At 47.1% G+C, this 21,304-nt stretch overlaps 1 protein-coding gene across 1 annotated transcript; it reads right to left on the bottom strand.

Moving 5' to 3' along the window:
- Positions 1-1,119: 1,119 nt before the first annotated feature.
- PRPH2 (peripherin 2) lies at positions 1,120-19,650 on the bottom strand. The gene is made up of 3 exons (XM_032862172.1): positions 18,902-19,650; positions 5,080-5,326; positions 1,120-2,259 (listed from the first exon to the last, which is right to left on the bottom strand). The coding sequence occupies exons 1-3, from the start codon at positions 19,480-19,482 to the stop codon at positions 2,047-2,049; spliced, it is 1,041 nt and encodes a 346-aa protein (XP_032718063.1). The 5' UTR covers positions 19,483-19,650; the 3' UTR covers positions 1,120-2,046.
- Positions 19,651-21,304: the final 1,654 nt, after the last annotated feature.

The raw sequence follows: 21,304 nt of genomic DNA, 5'->3' as shown, positions 1-21,304 counted from the left end.
GGCTGAGTCCCTTGGGAGAAATGAATTTACACTGTCCCAGGAAAGACTGAGGTTAGACACAAGGAAGTCCTGGTACAGAGTCTTGCCAGCAGCTTCCTGAGAGGACCTGATAAATGCAGGTCACCCTAAGTCTGCTCTGAACCAACCAGGGATATTCATTGTAAGGTCAGTTAACCCTTAGTCCTCCCGGCAGCTCTCAGATTTACATCTGCCCTATAACCTGGCCCACAGAGACTCACATTTCCTTGTTTGGGAAAATGTGTTTTGACCAGTGCAGGAAAAAAGATGGTTTGGAATTTTTGCTTCAATTGTTAAACTAAGATTCCACCTATTAAATGAATTCAGCTCTGGTCTAAACTAGCAAATGTCAAGATTATTTGGATAACCTTATAATCACTGTTCTTACAGACAGGAAATGGTAAGAGGGAGAGAGGTAACACCCATCTTGTTGAAACGCTTCCTTTTAGGGTCAAGTGCAATTTGGCTTTGTTAACAAATACTAGCTAGAGTTGGGGATGCTGTGATAACATACTGTTGAATAGGCTAAGATAGGCATTAACACAAATGATTTTCACACAATGTAATTTTTAATGTCTATCATACAGCTCTTAACAGCATAGTTACACATGGGCCTAGAGCAGCAATTTCACGATGGTTCTCAGCACTCCTGAGGGGAGAGAGTTCCAGGCCCCTTGTCAGAGGTGGCTGACTCCCTCAGCATTTTCAATGTGGACCATTCTTTGGTCTCAAAGAGACTCAGAAGTCTAATTAAATTAAACCTGGGTCCAGAGTCTGACAGTGTCCAAATACCTTTGATCTGATCTTACGCCCGGGAGAATTAGAGCCCCAGAACATACCCCAGGCAGCACCAGAAGTTTTTTTCTCCCCACTGGACACTTCAGAACAGTAACAAAGTCATTCTCTCCTTTCCCTAAAAGCTTCCTTTTTTTCTCTTTTCTGAGAGAAGTTAAAATTTCTCTTGCCATCACTAGCTCGGGAAGATGGACTGTCTCAAGGAATCTTCTTTAATACAGAGGCATTCCAGAAATAGTGCTTTGCAGGATGGGTATCTGGGGAAAGAAACAGGAAGAATCTCTGAGAGGACACCTTGCCCTCCACTGTAGACCATTCGTGTGGTCCATGGAAGCTGTCATGGCCACATGTGTGGGTGTTCCTGGGCCCCTCAAGAGGTGAGGCCTGGTCTCCAAAGGATGAACTCTTATCTGATTGTTGCTCCTCTTCCAGTAAAGGGCAGCCACCTAACCCAATGCTTCCGCAGACAAGCCAAAGGAGGTCAGCTGGCACTTGAGGGGTGAGATGTTGCCAGAACATGCAAATAACCTGACTTCCTCAGCCCATGGCTCACTCCAGGCTAAGTGAGGGCATGGGACTGTGACACAAAAGTAGCCTTTAACTGTGTTTTTGGTGAGGAAAGTAATCTCCTGTCTTTAGGTTATTTTGCCCCATGATTGAAGACTTCCTCTTGTGAAGCCCTCAGTGCTTTGAGAGTGCATTACTCTTAGAAAAGTATAATGCCCCCTCCTTCCACAATTACACAAATAAAATGGCTGACCTGTCGATCTTGGCATTAAAAAAAAAAAAAAAAAAAGATGACAACAGGGCCAGGACATTTTTTAGACTTCTCTGCTTGTGCACCGAGCGACGCTTTGGATACAGAATGAAGCAACTTGGAGCTCGTAATGGCATACACTTTAAGGGGGAGCTGCCCTCATGTGTGGCTAGTAGCTTCAGGGTGGAACTGAATTCATGTGCTATGAAGAGTGATCCACTGAGAGGTCCCCTGAGTCCACCGTGAGGGCATATCCAAAAGTAGTGGGCCTGAGTAGGGGTTCGTTCATTTTTAGGTCATTCAACAAATGTTTGCCAAATGCTTTTAGGGATCCTAAACTTTTTAAATCCCACCATCCAGAAGAGTCTCTGTAAAATGGCCATCCTCCTTGGGAGATTCAGATTGGATGGGGGTGTATCCACTTTTTGGAGTCCGCTACTTCTCCGTGTTCAGGAGGGGAGGGCGCCCCAGGGCCATCAGCCAGCCTCTGGGGCCTGACCCACATCCGCACCCTCAGCTTCCACCTGGTTACTCTTGCCCAACTTTTTCAGACTCTCCAAAAAGGCCTTCCAAGTCTCCGACACACTCTTTTCCAGAAGCCAGCCCTCACTCTCACACTCAGGGTCTTCCGGGTTCGACACACTTTCCAGTGCTGTGTGTAGGTAGCGCAGGCCAATCGTGATGGTCACCTGGTGGGGAGAAGAGATTTAGAGGAGGTCTGGGAGAAGGAGCTGGGGGCTGGAGCTATTAGGAAACTGTGCAGACCACCAGCCTCTTCAACCCCGGGGCCCCACAAGTGTGGCAGGGTCTCTGGAGTCTGGGTCAGTGAGGGCCTGCACACCAGCCTGGCCTGGCACTCAAGATAGCTGCCTCTTCTCCAGCCTCATCTCCAGCCCCATTCTCCTCTCTCTCTGGTCACCCTGGGCTCCTTAGGGTCCCATCCACACTTTCTTCTCTCTAGTTTTTACCATTTGCTGTTTGCCTAGAACATTGTTCCTCTCCACATTCACCTGTTAATTCAGCTTCAGCCTTCAGTGAGTGGCCCTGCTACTCCCTCTCCTTCCTCCTCTCAGGTCTCACATTCTGAAGGCATTAGTCCCAGGCTTCTCCTCATAACCACCCCATTCCTAGCATAGTGCTTGGCCCGTACTGGGTGTTGGGTAACTATTTGCTATACAGAATTAAAGTCACCCCCTTCTCAGCAAACAGTACCACTGTATGTGGTTTCCTCTACTTCGGTGTTTTGATTCGTGCAGGGATGAGTGGATGATTAGTTTGCATTTGCTCACTAGCAGTCATTGCAGCGGGCTATGGAGCCAAAATGCCTGGGTTCAAATCCCAGTCCTGGCACTTAGCCAACCATGTGACTAAGAAGCCTCAGTTTACTCATCTGGTTTACAGATTTTCAGATGAAGTGTCTCCGCCGCGTGTGCATGCTGTGTCATGTCAGTAGCCGTAGAGCACGGCACGTGGTGCGCATGTCGGCCGTGGTTGGTTATTAGTGTGGTAAGTACTGTTTCCACTGTTCTAATGTATTGTGTTACCCACTTGTTTCTACACAGATTCCTGGTTTTATTCTCCTAGACACTGTGAGGTGGTGAGGCCTGCTAACAGAGAATGTCCACCCCCTAATCCATCTCATTCATTCAGTCTCCCAGCCCCTAGAATAGCACCCCATGCAGTAGGGCCTCAGGAAACATCTATTGAATCAATGTTCAAGGAGTATTTTATCATTGCAATAGCAGATGACATTAGTAACTAATAGCTTTAGGTTTTTGTTATTGTCGTCATCTATTGAAAGTTTAATAAAATATTCTTATGGTGGAAAAACTCACCTCCAGGAGGTCCTTCTGGTATGCATGCTCCCACTCTGATCCCCTCCTGCTTTCCTGAAGGAGGCTTACTGCTGCATTATGAATTTTGCACTTGGTAATGGTTCTCCCTTTGGTTCATGAGTTAGACATCACCTCCTAACTGGATTGTGAGGCCCAGAAGGGCAAGGCTCAGGCCAGAGTCCTAGTGTTAGTAGTTCAGCCACCCTTGTGCTCATCACAGAGTTCGGCTAACCGAAGACCTCAACTAAAAATCAAGGGCATTTACTCCCTGTTTCCAGTGAGCCCGTCCTCATCTCATATAGTCACTAGCTCCCTAGAATGGTGAGCAAACTGAGAGGCAACCAGTGGGACCCCGTTTTCCCACTGACTTCTGTTATCCTTTCAGTCTTCTTTTCATGGGTTTTCAGGGGACATGACCTTCTGACCTTCTAGCAGTAAGCTTCTCGCCCAGCTCTACCCGCTCATACCCAAGACTGTGCCTCAAGGAGTCAATAGCCAATAAAACGATATTCATTTGCCTCAACACTAAAAGAAGCCCTCCCTTCCCAACCAGCCCACCCCCCAGATTTTACAGTACTTCTTATGTGATGTAGTGAGTTAGAAGTAGTCATCTCAGCCAAGGGCACAACTCTGTGTGAACTTCCATAGCACTAAGAGAACAACTTACTTAAAGAAAACTTTCAGTGAATCTTCTCTAATGGACAAACTTTCCCCACCTAAGGCTTCTTCCTTTGTACTTGTGAATCTGGTTTGGATTTTCTGCTGTTAGTACAAAGCAGGAGCCCCTAAGTCACCCTCTCTACCCCCACGGTTTATCACTCCCTAATACTTGCTTTCATTCAGCACCCAGGACAGCGCCTAGCACTCCTTAGTGTCTAAGAACAAACTCTTCGATTAATGAATAAATGGCTACATCCCAAACTCTTCTGTACAGAGAGGAATTAAGCCTTACAGATGAGATCAGATGAACACACTAATTAGAATAACAGCTAAATTGCTACCAGAGTCTCCAGAGAATCACAAATCCAGACAGCTCCCATTTCCTGAACACAAGGTACGTATTATCTCCTTTTGCCCCCCAGGAGTCCCAAAGCTAATGCTTTCGGCACCCTATAACAGAGAGGTTAAATAACTTTCCACGACCTCGGACTGAAAAAACAAAGGCACAGGATGAACCTCTAAAACATGCAAAGTGAAGGAAGCCAGACAGGAAAGTTACATACTGTGATGACATTTATATAAAATGTCCAGAATAAATAAATACACAAGAACAGAGCACAGATTAACGGTTGCCAGGGGCTGGGGGGAAAGAGATGGGGAGTATGCTCCTTAATGGGTATGAGCTTCTCTTTGGGAGTGACGGAAATCTAGAGCTAGATAGAGGTCGTGGTTATACAACATTGTGAATGTACTAACTGCCACTGGATTGCTCACTTTAAATCGTTCATTTTATGTTCCATGAATTTCACCTCAATAAACTATTTTTTGAGTCATAGGAAACAAACAAAAAATAATGGAGGTGCTAGGATTGAAACTTAGGCCTGCCTGACCCACAGCTAGGCTGAGGGCTGGTTCCGAGGAGAGAGACAAGCACTCCAGGCTAGGCCCCACCCATGAAATCCAAATGGGGCAGGTGGCTCCCACTTCCTCGCCCCCACCTGGCCCAAAGCCTACCTCAAAGAGCCAGACAAGGAGGGTGACAGCACCCATGGAGTTCATGAGGCTGCTGTAGTAGTTCAGCAGGGCGGCCCTGCAGCCATTCACCCACAGGTTCAGCTCCTCCGTCTGGTGGTCGTAGCTGTAATGTGCTGAGTTGTTGGTGAGCTGGTACTGAATGCAGGGCCGTGGTGAGCTGGGGTTGCAGCAGCTGAAGGGAACGCCATCCACCAGGTATCGCCCATCCACATTGCTCTTGATGCGACTAGAGGAGAAAGATGGCTTGAGAGAGCTTCTTGTATTTCTCACCAGGAGCCAGCTCCCCCCATCCCTACCTCCAAAAATCTATAATATTCATTCATCCATTTGTTCATTCATTCATTCTTGATAAATATTTGTTGTGCATCTACTATGTGCCAGCCACTGTTCTAGGAGCTGAAGATAGAGAAATGATGGGGCGCCTGGGTGGCTCAGTCGTTAAGCGTCTGCCTTCAGCTCAGGTCATGCTTCCAGGGTCCTGGGATTGAGCCCCGCATCGGGCTGCCTGCTCAGCAGGAAGCCTGCTTCTCCCTCTCCCAACCCCCCACTTGTGTTCCCTCTCTCACTGTATCTCTCTCTGTCAAATAAATAAATAAAATCTTTTAAAAAGAGAGAGAGAGAAATAACCCTAGAAAACCAATCTCCCTGCCTTCCTAGAGCTAATGTCCTACAGGGTTGAGACAGATGATGAATCAAGAAGCAAGTCAGTAAGAAATGTAGAAATTCTTCCAACCACCCTGTGGACTGCCAGGCCATGGCCTGCAGGGATTATTTGGAACCATGTCAAGCTGGTAGAAAGAGGAGCAGGACAGGTGGTGACTAGGACAAGACTTGACAACAACCTTTAGCCCCCAGCCCTGTCTCCAACCTTCTATCTCCCAATAACAAGTCACTGGGAACCAATGCCCCCTCTGGCCAGACCAGTTCTATTCAAGAGATGTTTCCAGAAGTCCTGCTCTGGCCCGGGTCTGTGTGCGGGCAGGGAATGAGACTGGACAGTCACAGTCCTTGCCATCAGCTTGCTTGATGTCCACAGTGAACTCTGCCTGTGGCCAGGTGGGCTCTCCTTACTCACCTGAAGGATGCAGTGCACATTATTTCTGCACTTCCATATTTACTATGTATTTGGTTAGGGCGCACCATACATTCATCTGGGTTGAGAATTCAAAAGGGGCAGACATCTTTACAGTGAAGGCTCTCCCCATCCTCTTCAGGCATCTGGGTATGTCCTGTCTGACCTGAGTGCAGTTACCCAGGTGTCTTATGTGCGAGACGTCATCAAGCTTCACACTTAAGATCTGTGCGAGTGTATGCCTGTCATCTTGAGTACCAAGTTTTTTTTAAGTTGCATGTGAACAATGCATTACATAATAGTGGCATACTTTTACAACGCAAGAATAGAAAGCATGTAATTATTTAAAATAGAAATTATAATTCCACTTCTGGGTATTCAAGGAAAATGAGAACATTAACTCGAGGGGCACCTGGCTGTCTCAGTCATTGGAGCATGTGACTCTTAATCTTGGGGTTGTGAGTTCAGGCCCCACATTGAGTGTAGAGATTACTTAAAAATAAAATCTTGAAAGAAGAAGATATTAAGTTGAAAAGATAAATGTATTCCTGTGTTCACTCCAGCGTTATTTATAAAAGCCAAAACATGGCAACAACTTAAGTGTCCATTGACGGGTGAATGGATAAAGAAACTTTGATACACACACACAATGGCATATTATTCAGCTATAAAAAAAAAAAGTCTTGGGGTGCCTGGGTGGCTCAGTGGGTTAAGCTGCGGCCTTTGGCTCAGGTCATGATCTCAGGGCCCTGGGACTCGATCCCACATCGGGCTTTCCGCTCAGCAGGGAGCCTGCTTCCCTCTCTCTGCCTGCCTCTCTGCCTACTTGTGACCTCTGTCAAATAAATAAAATCTTTAAAAAAAAAAAAATCTTTAGGGGCGCCTGGGTGGCTCAGTGGGTTAAAGCCTCTGCCTTTGGCTCAGGTCATGATCCCAGTGTCCTGGGATCAAAACCCGCATCAGGGTCCCTGTTCGGCGGGAAGCCTGCTTCCTCCTTTCTCTCTGCCTGCTTCTCTGTGATCTCCGTCTGTCAAATAAATAAATAAAATCTTTAAAAGAAATCTATAAAAAAAGAAATCTTGCCATTTGCAACAACACGGATGGACCTTGAGGACATTATGCCAAGTGAAATAATAAAGACAAATACAATTTGATCTCACTTATATGTGGACTCTAAAAACAAAACAAGCCAAAAAACCAAGTTTATAGATACAGAGAAAATTTGTGGTTACCAGAGGCAGGTGAGATAGGTGGGTAAAATGGCTGTTGGTGACCAAAGTAGATGCTTCCAGTTATAAATAAATAAGTCCTGGGGATATAATATACAGCACGGTGACTATAGTTAATAATGCTGTATAGCCTATTTGAAAGCTGCCAAGAGAGTTAATCTTGAAGTTTCTTATCACCAGAAAAATAATTCTCTAACTATATATGGTGATGGATGCTAGCTAGATTTATTGTGGTGATAACTTTGCATTTTATTCAAACAGAAAATCATATGTTGTATCCAAAACTAATATAATGTTGCATGTCAACTATACCTCAATAACATATAAGTAAATAATAGAAATTGTTTTCAAGGGGCGCCTGGGTGGCTCAGTTAAGCGTCTGCCTTTGGCTCAGGTCACGATCTCAGGGTCTTGGGATTGAGCCCACTCCCTACTCAGTGGGAAGCCTGCTTCACCCTCACCCTCTGCCCCTACCCCCACTTGTGCTCTCGCTCTCTTTCTCTCTCGTGCTCTCTCTCAAATAAATAAAATCTTCAAAAAACATTAATAAAAAGAAATTCTTTTCAACAATGTTCATTGAAATGAAATTTCAGTGTTTAGCTTCTAAATGTCCGTGTTTAGTCTCCCACTCATTCTTGTCCCTTTGACCTCCAGGTGCACCCAGCTGTAGCCAACTGTCTATCCTTCTAAAAAGGTTTCATACGGGGCACCTGGGTGGCTCAGTCATTGGGCATCTGCCTTCGGCTCAGGTCATAATCCCAGGGTCCTGGGATCAAAACCCGCATCAGGGTCCCTGTTCGGCGGGAAGCCTGGTTCTCCCTCTCCCACTCACCCGCTTGTGTTCCCTCTCGGCTGTGTCTCTCTCTATCAAATAAGTAAAATCTTTTAATAAATAAATAAATAATAAAAAGGCTTCATACATGAAAAGTAAACACAGAATCTGCAAATATTCTTATTCTTCCTGATTTTTTTACCCTGATGGTAATGTACTGTCTTGAACCTTTCTCTTTTCCTTTAGCAGAATCTTAGAGATCTTTTTATGTCTACTAGTGGAGAGTGTTCTCCAGGTTTTTTGTTTTGTGTTTTTTTTTAATTAGTGATGGACATTCTCTTTTCTTTCAATTTTTTAAAAGATTTTATTTATTTATTTGACAGAGATCACAAGTAGGCAGAGAAGCAAGCAAAGAGAGAAGGGGAAGCAGGCTCCCTGCCAAGCAGAGAGCCCGATGCGGGGCTTGATCTGAGGACCCTGGGATCATGACCTGAGCTGAAGGCAGAGGCTTTAACACACTGAGCCACCCAGGCGCCCCTGTCTTCCAGGTTTTTAATGAGCTGCATGGTATCACCATTGTACAGGTGATCCGTGGGATACTAGTCAGTTCCCTACTGCTGGATATTTAGGGTTTTCCCAGTGTCCTGTCAATACAAACATTTTGGGTATTGTGAATATATCTAGAGGGTTAATTCCTAGAGAGGTATCCCTGCGTCAAAGTGTGGGTCCATCTGTGATTACCCTAGATCCCTGCCATATTTCACTCTGGAGTTCGTACAATCACATCCCCAACAGACATGCATGAGACGACCTATCCATGGCTGTACCCACACAGGTTTGATTTTTGACCTTTGCCAACCCGATAGCTGGAAGATAGTATCTAACTTCCATTTTCCTCATTATGAATGAAGTTGAGTATCTTCTGCTATGTTGAAGGGTCATGTGTGGTTCCATTTCTGTGAACTGTCTGTTGATCAGTATAATTAAGACTTCAGGAATGTTCTGCGAAATGTGGCCTCCTTGGTTCCAGAACAGTCCTTGCCTGGGTTATGGTGACCATATTTCCACATGCTCTCTAGTCCCTGACCTCTACTTCCTGGGCAGGACCCTTGCCCAGAGAAAGGGTAGGTCTGGGTACACAGGAGATCCAGAGCAGTGGTAAGAGCAGGATCACCTGAACTTACTCCCAGTTCATTCCTCTGGACAAGTTCCTTCGCCTCACTAGGCCTCAGTTTCCTCATCTGTAAAATGGAGTTGATACGAGATTGTATGAAGGCATGCATGTAAAAAGTCTTGGAAGAGTGGCTGTTACGTAGTAAGTTCACAACAAGCATGGACTCATGGCCAAGCCTAGGTGAGGCGATGGAGCAGGAGCCTTCACATGTGCTCTGTGTGCCCTCAGGAAACAACTGTGACAATGAACAGACCACTCAACACCACCGGGCAGTAGACACTTAGGAGCAGGTGGCAGGGTTTCTGCCAACCAAGAAGAAGACACTATGAGAGTCTTCTGTGGGGACAGCAACTATGTCTGTAAGAGCAGAGCTCACTGCTGACCTGAGGCAAGCCCTATTAGACATTTGTCGCTGACTAAAGCGGTTGCTACTGAAGTTCTTCCTTGAGTCTAACTGAGTGCACCAAGAGCACAGTGGGAGCAGAAACCACTCTGCTCTCTCCCTGCAGACCCTGCTCAGCACCTGGTGGTGGGACCCTGGGTGGTCCAAGTTGGGAAGACTGAAGCAGAAAGGCTATCAGTTCGGGATTCCTGTCCCCCTCTTGAGCCAGCAGTCCCTGCCCAACTGAGCAGACAGTAATCTCTCATCCCCAGTCTCTTGATGCTGGGGGTCTCTGAGCTCAATTTCTGTCTGTCCTTTTTCCTGACCTGCAGGCTGTCCCTTGAGCTTTCTCCCACCAACACAACATCCCACCTGGGCCATTCCCAATGTCCCCATGAGAAGAGTGGAGATAGTAGAAGGGCCCAGACTTTGAGTCCCAAGTCTGCCTTTCTGATCTGTGGAACTTCATCCTCTGGACCTCTGTGAGTTGGGGATTACCCTCTTGGCAGCTGTGGGGAGCTTTAATGAGGCAAGGTGTGGAATGCACTTGACACAGGCCCTCAGAGAATGCCCATGGCCAGCTAGGCAGGACCTTACAATCCACCAGATTGTTCTACAGAAGAAGAAGTGGTGAACAAGAAGTGGGAGACTAGCCCATAGCAGTTGCCCACTCCTCCCCTCAGAGATTCTTCAGTCTCTCAGGTCCTTCCTGTCTGTTGGAGGTCCTTGCTCCTTATGCACTCTCCAGGCGTATTAAGCTGGAGTAAAGCCTACAGACCTGCCTCATACATACTACATGTGTATCTGAAGTGAAGGCCAGGCTTGCAGTTGTGTGAGCTGAGGCCAGTTATTCTTACTACCTTTACTCTACCCTTACTCTACAGGCTGGCCTTCTGGAGAGCCCTTATCTTTCCTCCTCACCTAGCTCACTCCCCCAAGTGGAAAAATCACCTTGCTAGCCTTGTTAAGGCAAAGCTACATCTCCCCTCAGATTGGGATTCTCTGAGTTAGGATTGTGTCTTCCCCCTCAGACTGGGGCTCCCTGAGGACTAGGCTCTGTCTCCCCTCAGACGGGGCTCCCTGAGGACAAAGCTGTGTCTCCCCTCAGACTGGAGCTTCCTGAGGGCAAGGCTGTGTCTCCCCCTCAGACTGGGCTACCTGACTGCAGGGCTGTGTCTCCCCCGTCAGACTGGGGTTCCCTGAGGACAAGGCTGTGTCTCCCCTCACACTGGAGCTCTCTGAGGGCAGGGCTGTGACTCCTCCTCACACTGGGCTCGCTGAGGGTAGGGCTGTGTCTCCCATTTGTGTCTTCCCTCACCACCTGCAGTACTTTATGTCCAGTAACATTCAAAAAAAAAAATCTTTAAGGAAATGCTAATACTGTACTGTTGTATGTCAACTGCTATATGTGTATTATTCCATTTACTCTCTACCGCACCCCTGTCATGTCATTTTTCAGATGAGATAACGGAGTCTGACAAAGGCCAGGTGAATTGCCAAGGTTCCCACAAGTGTCACTTAGCATTCCAGTTGGGGATTGATTCATTATCAGTTATATTCCTGCCTTCCCCACTCCCCTCCACTGTTTATTTCCGTATGCCTTTCCTTGTTCATTTATTGATTTACCTCCTAAATTATGTTGGTTTTTCCAGGAAAACTCTGGCATGATGATTTTCCCAAGTCATATATGACTTGGCTGTGGCTGAGTATGCTAGAAAACAGGTCTTATCTTAATCAAGACCCTTACAAGCCCTGGTGAGCCCTGAGCAGAGCAAGATTTGTAGCCTGGGAAATACTCTGATATAAATAGCCAGCTCACCACCTAAGGAGCTCTCCTTGCCTGGCTTTGTCTTAAGAGGGTGAGTGGGGCCTTAATCTGTGGTTGGAACCAGGACAAGCAGTAAGTAAACAAGGTGATGCTTCTAGAGGAGAGGGGGGGTATGAGACCTACTTCCAGAGGTGTGAGACCCCAACAGATCCTAGGCTGGGTGTCCAGGGAAGTTTCACCCTCTATCAAGTCAGGCCTGCCTCCCCTATGCTGTCCTGGGCGTTGTCCTCAGGCATTCCCAGTCTGAGGGGGGAAGAAACCACACAGCCCTCAAGAAGCCCCAATCTGAGTGGGGAGATACAGTCCTGCCCTCAGGAAGCCTCAGTCTGATGGGAGGAGACATAGTCCTGCCCTCAGGAGAACCCCACTCTGAGGAGGAGATACAGCACAGCCCTCAAGGAATCCCAGTCTGAGGGGAAACTCAGTCTTGCCTTCGGGGAGCTCCTAGCCAAGGTCTGGTCTTCATGAAATCTCTGTAAACTGTTCAGAAAGAGTGAACAGAAGTCTGTAGCCTGTGGATCCTCTGAGTGGGATGGGAAACTGAGAGAGCTTGGTGCCAACTTCTCCTTCACACTGAGGGCTCCAGGCCAAGTCCTCGTGGCTGTGACAGTTCCTGGTGCTAAGGCCTCTCACCCCAAGACACTAAAGCTCTGCTCATCCTGAAATCAGGGGGACACTTTGAAGGAATTGCTATAAACTGGCTGAAGACTTCATTCTCTTCATGTGATGCATTAAGATATACAAGGCACCCCAGGAAGTGTTCTTCCTAAAACCAAACCTGAATCCAAGCCCACCTCAGCCCTAACTACTGGCTTATGGGGACATAAGAACAAGTTAGATGACACCACTTGGCTGCTGTTGCCCAGCTGAGAATGTAAGGAATTCTTTAGGACAAATAGCCCCATTCCTTCAATACACACATGGCATGAGTAAAAGAGACAAGTAGAGTAACTTTTACTAGAGTACTCTTTTACTAGAGTAAAAGAAACAAAAGTCGGGGTGCCTGAGTGGCTCAGTGGATTAAGCCTCTGCCTTTGGCTCAGGTCATGATCTCAGGGTCCTGGGATCGAGCCACGCATCAGTCTCTCTGCTCAGCGGGGAGCCTGCTTCCCGCCCCCCCTCTGCCTGCCTCTCTGCTTACTTGTGATCTCTGCCTGTCAAATAAATAAATAAAATCTTAAAAAAAAAAAGAAACAAACAAACAAAAGTGATCAAAGAACCAAATGCACAATGTGGGCTTTTTTTTTTGCTCCTGATTTGATCAAACCAACTGGAAAAGATAGTTTGAGGCAATCAGAGAAGACTGAACAGACCAGATGATCTTGCTGCTACTTTTGTTGGGCATGATTACTGTTGTGCTTATATCAAACAAAAATGAAAAGACAAAAAACAAACCCTCTTTACCTGTTAGAAATGCCTCCACAAGTATTCACAGGTGAAAGGAAACCATGCCCAGGATTTGCTTTAAGATACTCAGAGGGAATAATGTGTGTTTGGGAGGATGGTAGAAATGAAACAAGAAAGCAAGAATGTGTGTATCTGATGAAGCTAAGAGAGATGTACGTGGAAAGCCATCATCTCTCTACTTTGGTGAATACTTGAAATTTTCCATGATGAAAGTCAAAAATGCAGTAAAATAAAAGAAGCACTGAATAGGAACTACAAACTTCTGTTGCGATAACTTACTCTGAAGATTCAGTGGCCGAGGGGGACAGCATCCCTGGACATGGCTTCTCCCTCTGAGGGCTTCCCCCAGTTATAAGGGAGCATGTCTCCCCACCCACAGGAGCACCAGGCCAGAGCTGGTGAGAAGGTAGACACAGGGTAGAGCAGAGCCCAGCCTTGCTTGCCACAGGCTGCAGGCAGCCTGGCTAGTGTCTCTGGTTTCTGTGCGGCCACCTCACGATTATCTAGGACCCGGGCACAGAAGAACTGGAATCCAGTCAATCCACAGAAGTTTCTCAAGCCTATGTCATCTCTGCCGACACCTTCCCCTGTCCCTCTGGAGGAGGACGACATTGATGACAAGAAGACAGAGAAAGACAGGATGAGAGAAGACAGCGTGGCCTGGATAATTCCAAGTGTCAGTCAGTAAGGGCACAGATTCATCTAACACTGAAGCTATGCAAGGTGACTCGACATCACCGGCAAGCAGCACGGTCGTCTGGAAGGAGCAGAATTACAACCTGGCCCTCCATCCAACAGGATATCGTTTGTCCATAAAAGGGAAGGACATTCTAACAAATGTAGCAACATGGTTGAACTTCGAAAACATAATGCTAAGTCAGAGGAGCCAGGCCCAAAAGGACCAATATTATATGATTTCATTCAAATGAAGTGTCCAGAAGAGGGAGGAATGTAGAGACAGAGAGGAGACAGTGGTCCTTTAGAGGCAGGCCATGGGAGGCTAGGGTAGAGGCCATCCCTGCCCCATGATGAAAATGCTCTAGAGTGAGCTATGGTATTGACTGGTAGCGCAGCTCTGTGGACATGCCAAAAACCATTGAACTGTCCTCTTTCAGTAGGTGAGTTGTAAGGAATGTGAATGATATCAATAAGCCTGTTTTTTTAAAAATCGACCCCTGCTTCTTGCTGTGAGATCCAACCTGAGGCTCCCATCTCTCACCTATAAAATAGAGAAAACAATACCTAAAAGAAGAACCACACTTAAAAGAATTACAAACTCCCCAAGGAGGGGTTTTGTGCAGAATGAATGTGGGACCTGACAGCAGAGCGATAGGGCAGACTGGGGTGGGGTGTGGCCAGCAGGCTGTTTGCCTGGGACTGCCGGGGTGGGGCAGATGGGGAGATTTTAAACTCATAAAAATCTGGGGTGGGGTGCCTGGGTGGCTCAGTGGGTTAGGCTTCTGCCTTCACTCAGGTCATGATCTCTAGGTTCTGGGATTGAGCCCTACATAAGGCTCTCTGCTCAGTGGGAGTCTACTTCTCCCTCTCCCTCTACCCCTCACTCCTGCCTATTCTCTCTCTCTCTCTCTCTCTCTTTTTCTCACTGTCTCTCGCAAGTGGATAAAAAAAGAAATCTTTTTGGGGGCACCTGGGTGGCTTAGTAGGTTAAGCCTCTGCCTTCGGCTCAGGTCATGATCTCAGGTCCTGGGGTCAAGCCCCGCATCAGGCTCTCTGCTCGGCAGGGAGCCTGCTTCCCCCCTCTCTCTCTGCCTGCCTCTGTGCCTACTTGTGATCTCTCTGTCAAATAAATAAATAAAATCTTTAAAAAAAAAAAAGATTCTCTAAAAAAAAAAAAAATCTTTTTAAAAAGTCTTCAGTTGATATTGTTTAGTCCAGGAGCTTTCAGGAAACAGTCCTTGATCTTAAAGATCCCCCTAAGAAATCTCTAAACACCAGCCACCCCTCCATGTTTTGTTTTGTTTTTTAAGATTTTATTTATTTATCTGACAGCACAAGTGGGTAGAGCAGCAGCAGAGAGAGAGAGGGAGAGGGAGAAACAGGCTTCCCGCTGAGCAGGGAGCCCAACATGGGGCTCGATCCCAGGACCCTGGAACCATGACCCAAGCCGAAGGCAGCCACCCGACTGACTGAGCCACCCAGGCAACGCACCTCTCCATGTTTGCCGGGACCACAAGCTCTGTGCTCAATTTGTCAGGGGACCATGGGAGGAGGGGCATAGCTTGGGAGGTCCCAGGGAGCCCTATGTGCAGGAACCCAGTTCCACCTTTCAGCACCCAGGCTGGAAATGTTTTCTGTAGCCCAGTCCAGCAAGGTGTGCATCGTATGGAATGGGGAGAGATGTCCCAGGGGCAGAGCCTCCAGAAAGGACCAGAAGTCATGGGCACTAGACACTGCCCTACCCAGGACCAGTGTCACTGGAGGAGCTTGGTGCATTTTCTGCAGTCTTCCCACCTCCAACCAGCTCACTGCTCCTGGGATTACCTCCCAGAGTCTTCAGGGTCAAGGAGGAAACTGAGGCCACCCAGCCTTTATATTGGCTCCTCTGAATTTGGTGGGGAGAGGAAAAAGAGAAAAAAGTGAAGAATTCCTTAAAAAAAATTTTAGTGAAAGGAGCTCCTAGGTGGCTCAGTTGATTAAGTGTCTGCCTTCAGCTCAGGTCATGATCCCGGGGTCCTGGGATCGAGGCTCCCTGCTCAGCGGGGAGTCTGCTTCTCCTTCTCCCACTCCCCCCGCTTGTTCTTTCTCTCTGTGTGTCAAATAAACAAATAAACCCTTTTTTAAAAAAAAGTTTTGGGGCACCTGGCTGGCTCAGTGGGTTAAGCCTCTGCCTTCGGCTCAGGTCATGATCTCAGGGTCCTGGGATCGAGCCCCGCATCGGGCTCTCTGTTCCGCGGGGGGCCTGCTTCCCCCCCCCCTTTGCCTGCCTCTTTGCCTACTTGTGATCTCTGTCAAATAAATAAATAAAATCTTAAAAAAAAAATCTTGGTGGAAGATGCTGCTTCTCCCTCATCCTGCCCTCTGGCTGGGCCCCACCCCTGCCTCTCTTGGGTCTGCTGCCTCCGGATCCCTCCAGGGAGGGTGCTGCTGAGAAAACCCAGAGAAAGTAAATGCTTCCTACTTCCCACCGCTTGTCCTCCCCAAAAATAAATACACTTGATTGTTCAGAGGAGGATTTTCAGGGGCCAGCTTTGTCTGGAAAACTAATAATCCTCCTAAGTAAAGAAGTCAAGACATGAAAAAAATGTGAACATCTGGAAAGGGAGGAAATGCCACTCCACACCCCAGGAGCCTCCCCTCACTCACAGGTGTTGTCCACTGGTCAAACATGAGAATTTGCAGAAAGCAGTGACGTGGTCCTCTCTCTGTGAAGGTGACCCTATGAGGCTGTACCCTTAGCACAGGAGGGTGACATCGTGGGAGGTTTTGGAAAGGAGAAAGGCATTTCAGTTCTAACATTGTGTTTTAAGACCAGCTTTATGAAAAGTTACAGCCAACAGGTACATTTTCCACCTGGAAACTTAGCCTAAGGGAAGTAAGAGAGAGACAGAGACAAAGAGACAGAAGCCAAAGCCTACTCCAGTGTTACCAGAAGAGGCAAATTAGAACACCCTAAATGTGTCTAAGTGTGTCCTTTCAGTGAGTGTCATATGATGCATCACTGAAACATGATCCCTTTACACAAATACTGGATGATCTCACTGACCTGTAAAATCTAAAAAACCAAATACATAGAAGCAGAGACTAGACTGGTGGTTGCGGTTGCTGGGGGCGGGGAGAGGGAAAGGGAGTTGTTGGTGAAAGGGTACAAACTTCCAGTGATAAGATGAGTAAGTTCTGGGGATCTCCTGCACAACATGGAGATTATAGTTAACTATACTGTGTTAGATCCTCGAAACTTGCTAAGAGAGTTCTCACCACAAAAATGCAATGGCCATTACGTGCCATGTGTCAGCTAACGTGACCGTAGTAATCACTTTGCAATACCTAAGTGTATCAAATCAACATGTTCTGTGCCTTAAACACATGCTAGGCTATTTGTCAATTATATTTAAACAAAGCTGGGGAGAAAACAGTTGTTTTGAACATTATGCAAATATTATGTGATCATATTACAAAATGGGGCGCTCAGTTGTATTTATTCCATGGTTACACTATTTATTATGTAAATGTTAAGACTAAACCAAAATGGGAGGAAATTAAAGCCATTAGTCAGTGGTGGGTGAGACTCTGGCTTTTCTGTTGTTGTTTTTGTTTTCCTGTTTTTGTTTCTCTTAATGTTGTCACCGCATTTTTTTGTGTAGCTGAGAAACTTTTTTTCAAGTCAGCGAGTTAGGATAGTTTCTCTCCAGCAAGTTGCTATGAAGCACTGAGGTGGTTTGGATCCAGCCTGCTGTTTGCCTGACAATGCAGATAAACCAGCCATTGGGAGTAGAACAAGCTGGAGAATTTCTCCGCTCCAGGGCAAGAGGAGATTTGGGGATTAAAGAGAGACTTTGTACATCTCTCCCGTGTCTAATTCTGTGCCGAAGGCAATCAAGGAAAATGACAGGAAAAAGTAAAGCCCTTTCTTATTTGCTCACAAAGGCTGTTTCAGCTTCACCCCCTCTCCCACTCCCATCCCCATGAATTCTGCTTGTCCCTCCTGCGGCAGCTTGTGTGAGTTTTGCCACCTCGTGCTGTCCCTGCAAGACCTGTCACCTAGGAAGGGCAAAGCGATTTACCAGCCTCTCCTTGACTGGAGATTTGTAGCAGTAATCCCCACCCACAGAGAAAATAGAAGCCCCAACAGTGACCTTCAGTCTGACTTTCCTTCCATCTGAGGTGCAGCTAAGCTAGCCCATCTGGGCTTCCTGGGTGTTGTCCGGGCTTCAGCCATGCCCTGCTGCCGGCGTGCCCAGCACCCTGTGTGCAAGTCCCCCTGGGCTCACCAGTCTTACCCAGGACCAACCTGGATGAACAGCTGACCCCTTGCCTCAGCCAGGGAATGGGTTGGATGGGATGGAAAGAAGAGGTGAGGACAAGCCACGGGCTCAGGGCAGGCCACCCTTTCCCTGGAAAATGACTTGAGACCAATAATGGTGGGTCTTTTGGGAAGAGCAGCGGGCCGGAGTCAGCCGCTCTCACCTCCACCTCTAGCTCACCAGTACTACGTCGCACCTCAGGATTTTATTTTTATGCACACTGCAAATACTCTAGAAACATTATCGTGTCACACTACCGTGATTCAAGAAGTACACACCAGCAGGCATTTAATAGGCACCTGCTGTATGCCAGACTCTAGATGAAGCTAGGAGGTGACCTCTCAAGATTATCTATTCCAGTGCCTTCATTTAAAAGATGGGCAAGCAGGGGACCAGAGTGGCAAGTGACTTACCCAAGGTCACAAGCTAAGTTACAACACATCCTAGACTATAGCCTGGACCTCCTGACTGCCCTGTCCTCTGCTCTTTCCACCACACACAAGGACAAACACCTTGAGGTGCTCTGAGTCAGAAGGTTGGAAAACAAGGGAACTAACCAGGAAATTTAAGTTCTGGGGCTGAATGCATGAACTTTGAGTGAATAAGACAAAGAACCAAATGACATCTCAGTATTTGTGATCTGTGAGTGCCCCATCCCTACTGAATGAAGCAGACTCACATTCCTGGCTGTGTCTTCCTCCCTGGAGACTCCTATCCAAGCAACTTCTATAACTTGACACCTTCCTCCCAGCCATTCCTTAGCCAGACATTAGGTGGAACATATGACATCGCCTTCTTTATAGGTCAAAAATGTCAGCATATTGGCAACTTCCTATGGGCCAACTGAATCCAGCCTCCCACACATCGTACTAAGTACTAAGTTGTGCACACAGAGCACCCCTATGGGCCTCCGAGTCCCCATCTAGCTCTGACCCCAGGACCAGAGACCACTCACTCTTTGACTTCTTTGGAGGAGAAGTCCAGGTAGCGATTGCTGATCCACTGAATCTCAAACCAGTCTCGAAAGCCATTGTTGCCACAGCATTTGAACTCAATCTGCAGCATGTCGATGGTCTTCTTCATGAAACACCTGCCAGGGGTATCTGTGTCTCGGTAGTACTTCATGCCGTTCTTGAGCCCGTGGGCCAGGGTGCTCTCCAGGGAGCCCCGCATGAGGAAGCAGCAGAGGGTCACCAGCAAGAGGGCAATGTTGAAGAGGACACAGACAGCCAAGTACGGCTTCAGCCAGGGCTTCCACTTGGCGTACTTGGCAGGGTCCAGGGCGTCATAGCAGATCTTGCCTGCCAGAGAGTTGAAGACACAGGACAGCATCCCCATCCCTATCAAGGAGTTGGGCACAAAATGGCTCTCTGAATTATTCATCACTTCACTCCTCTTCCTCAGTTCGATCTTAAGGAACAGCCCTAGGCTGAAGATGACGATGCCAGCCAACACCGAGAGCCAGTTCATGAGCCAGAGCCCTTGGGCCAATTTCACCCGCTTCATCTGGTCGAATTTGACCTTCAGCAGCGCCATCCTTGCCGAGTGCGGTCCAGGCAGCTTCCCACAGCACAGCTCCCACTTCTGACCTTCGTGAGCCCAGAGGCTGAAAACTCAGGGCCTTGGGAAGGGAGCAGATGGCCCACGCTGTAGGGAGCCACCCTGGGAGCTGCCCATGCTGCACTCCTTCCCCTGGGACCCCCAGGGACGTAGTCGTGGTAATGGGCTGCAGAGGTGCAGCTCAGGAAGGGGCCCAGGCTCTGCGATGTTCCTACAGCTTCCTTCCCGGCCAAGCAGAGAGAGCCTGAAGGCTGCAGATTAAAAGTGGGGACCACAAGACATCTCGCTAATCTCATTAGCCAGGTTCATCCCATTAGATAAAGCTGTGCCAGTTTCAGAGCACGGCCAAGAGGAGCCTAAACGGACACCCTGGAGCAGAGAGCTCTGGGTTCAGCTTGAAGAATGAGGACCAAGAACAAGACTGGCCAGAGGAGTGGGCTCTCCTTGAGGGCTGGCTCAGATCACGTGGCTCCCTGGAGGCCCATTTCCAGGCCAGACTCTCTCAAATTCAAAGCTTTCTCCAGGACAAAAGACATTATTATCCAAGTTGAAAAAGAAATGACAGATTGTGGGAAAATATTTACAACATGTTAAAAAAAAAAAAAAAGAATAAGCCTTTTTTTTTAAAGCTTCCACAATTCCACATTCAAAAGATCAACAATTGACTGGAAAAAACAGGTAAAAGTCAGGAACAGGTGATTTATAATAGGCAAACTTGGAAAGTCCAATCTGGAAAAGGTGTTCAGTCTGAGTAGAACACAGGGAAATGTGATTAAGATAATAATAAAAGACCAAATTTGATCCATCAGATTGAACACCTGTCAAAATTTTGTCACCAAACGTATAAACAAAGATAGGAATGAAGATGTACACTCTTGATGAGTCTGTAAATGTTTTATGTTTTGAAGATTTTTAAAAATTTATTCATTTGAGAGAGACACAGAGACAGAGCACAAGCTGGGGAAGAGGGAGAGGGAGAAGCAGACTCCCCCCTCAGCTGGGAGCCAGACATGGGGCTGGATCCTAGTATCTAGAGATCATGACCTGAGCTGAAGGCAGACGCTTAACCCTCTAAGCCACCCAGGCACCCCAACTTTTTAATGTTTTTAATTAGCAGACCTTATTTCTTTTTTTTCCTTTTTTTTCTTTTTTTAAGCAGACTTTATTTCTTAAAGCAGGTCTAGGTTTTAAAAAAATGGGGGGCACCTGGGTAACTCTGTTGGTTAAACGTCTGCCTTCGGCTTACGTCATGATTCCAGGGTCCTGGAATCGATCCCCTCCCTCATCAGGCTCCCTGCTCAGCGAGGAGTCTGCTTCTCCCTCTGCCTGCTTCTCCCCCTGTGCTGGCTCGCTCTCTCTGACAAATAAAAATACTTCAAAAATTAAACAGAAAGTACGGAGAGTTCCCATATATTCCTTTCCCACAATCAGTTTTTCCTGTAAGTACCATCTTACATCTGTGTGGTACATTTGTTACAATTGATGAACAAATATTGGTATTATCATCATCATCATTATTATTAATTACAACCCATAGTTTACATTAGGGTTTGCTTGTTGTACATCCTGTGGGCTTCGCCAAAGGCATAATGTCGTGTACCCACCATTATCAGATCATACAGGATAATTTCACTGCTCTTAACAATCCGCGTGTTGCACCCAGTCATTCCTCCTTCCCTCCCTGCCCAACACCAGGCAACCAGGCTCTACAGTTTCACCTTTTCCAGGATGTCATATAATTGGAATTACAGCATTTTCAAACTGGTTTGTTTCTCTTAGCAATACGTACTTGGTATTT

This window comes from Lontra canadensis, unplaced genomic scaffold (genome assembly GCF_010015895.1).
Source record: "Lontra canadensis isolate GAN:19392208 unplaced genomic scaffold, GSC_riverotter_1.0 scaffold23, whole genome shotgun sequence".
NCBI classification, from domain to species: Eukaryota; Metazoa; Chordata; class Mammalia; order Carnivora; family Mustelidae; genus Lontra; species Lontra canadensis.
The sequence above is the reverse complement of the archived record's forward strand: the minus strand, read 5'-3'. Positions and strand labels throughout refer to the sequence as shown.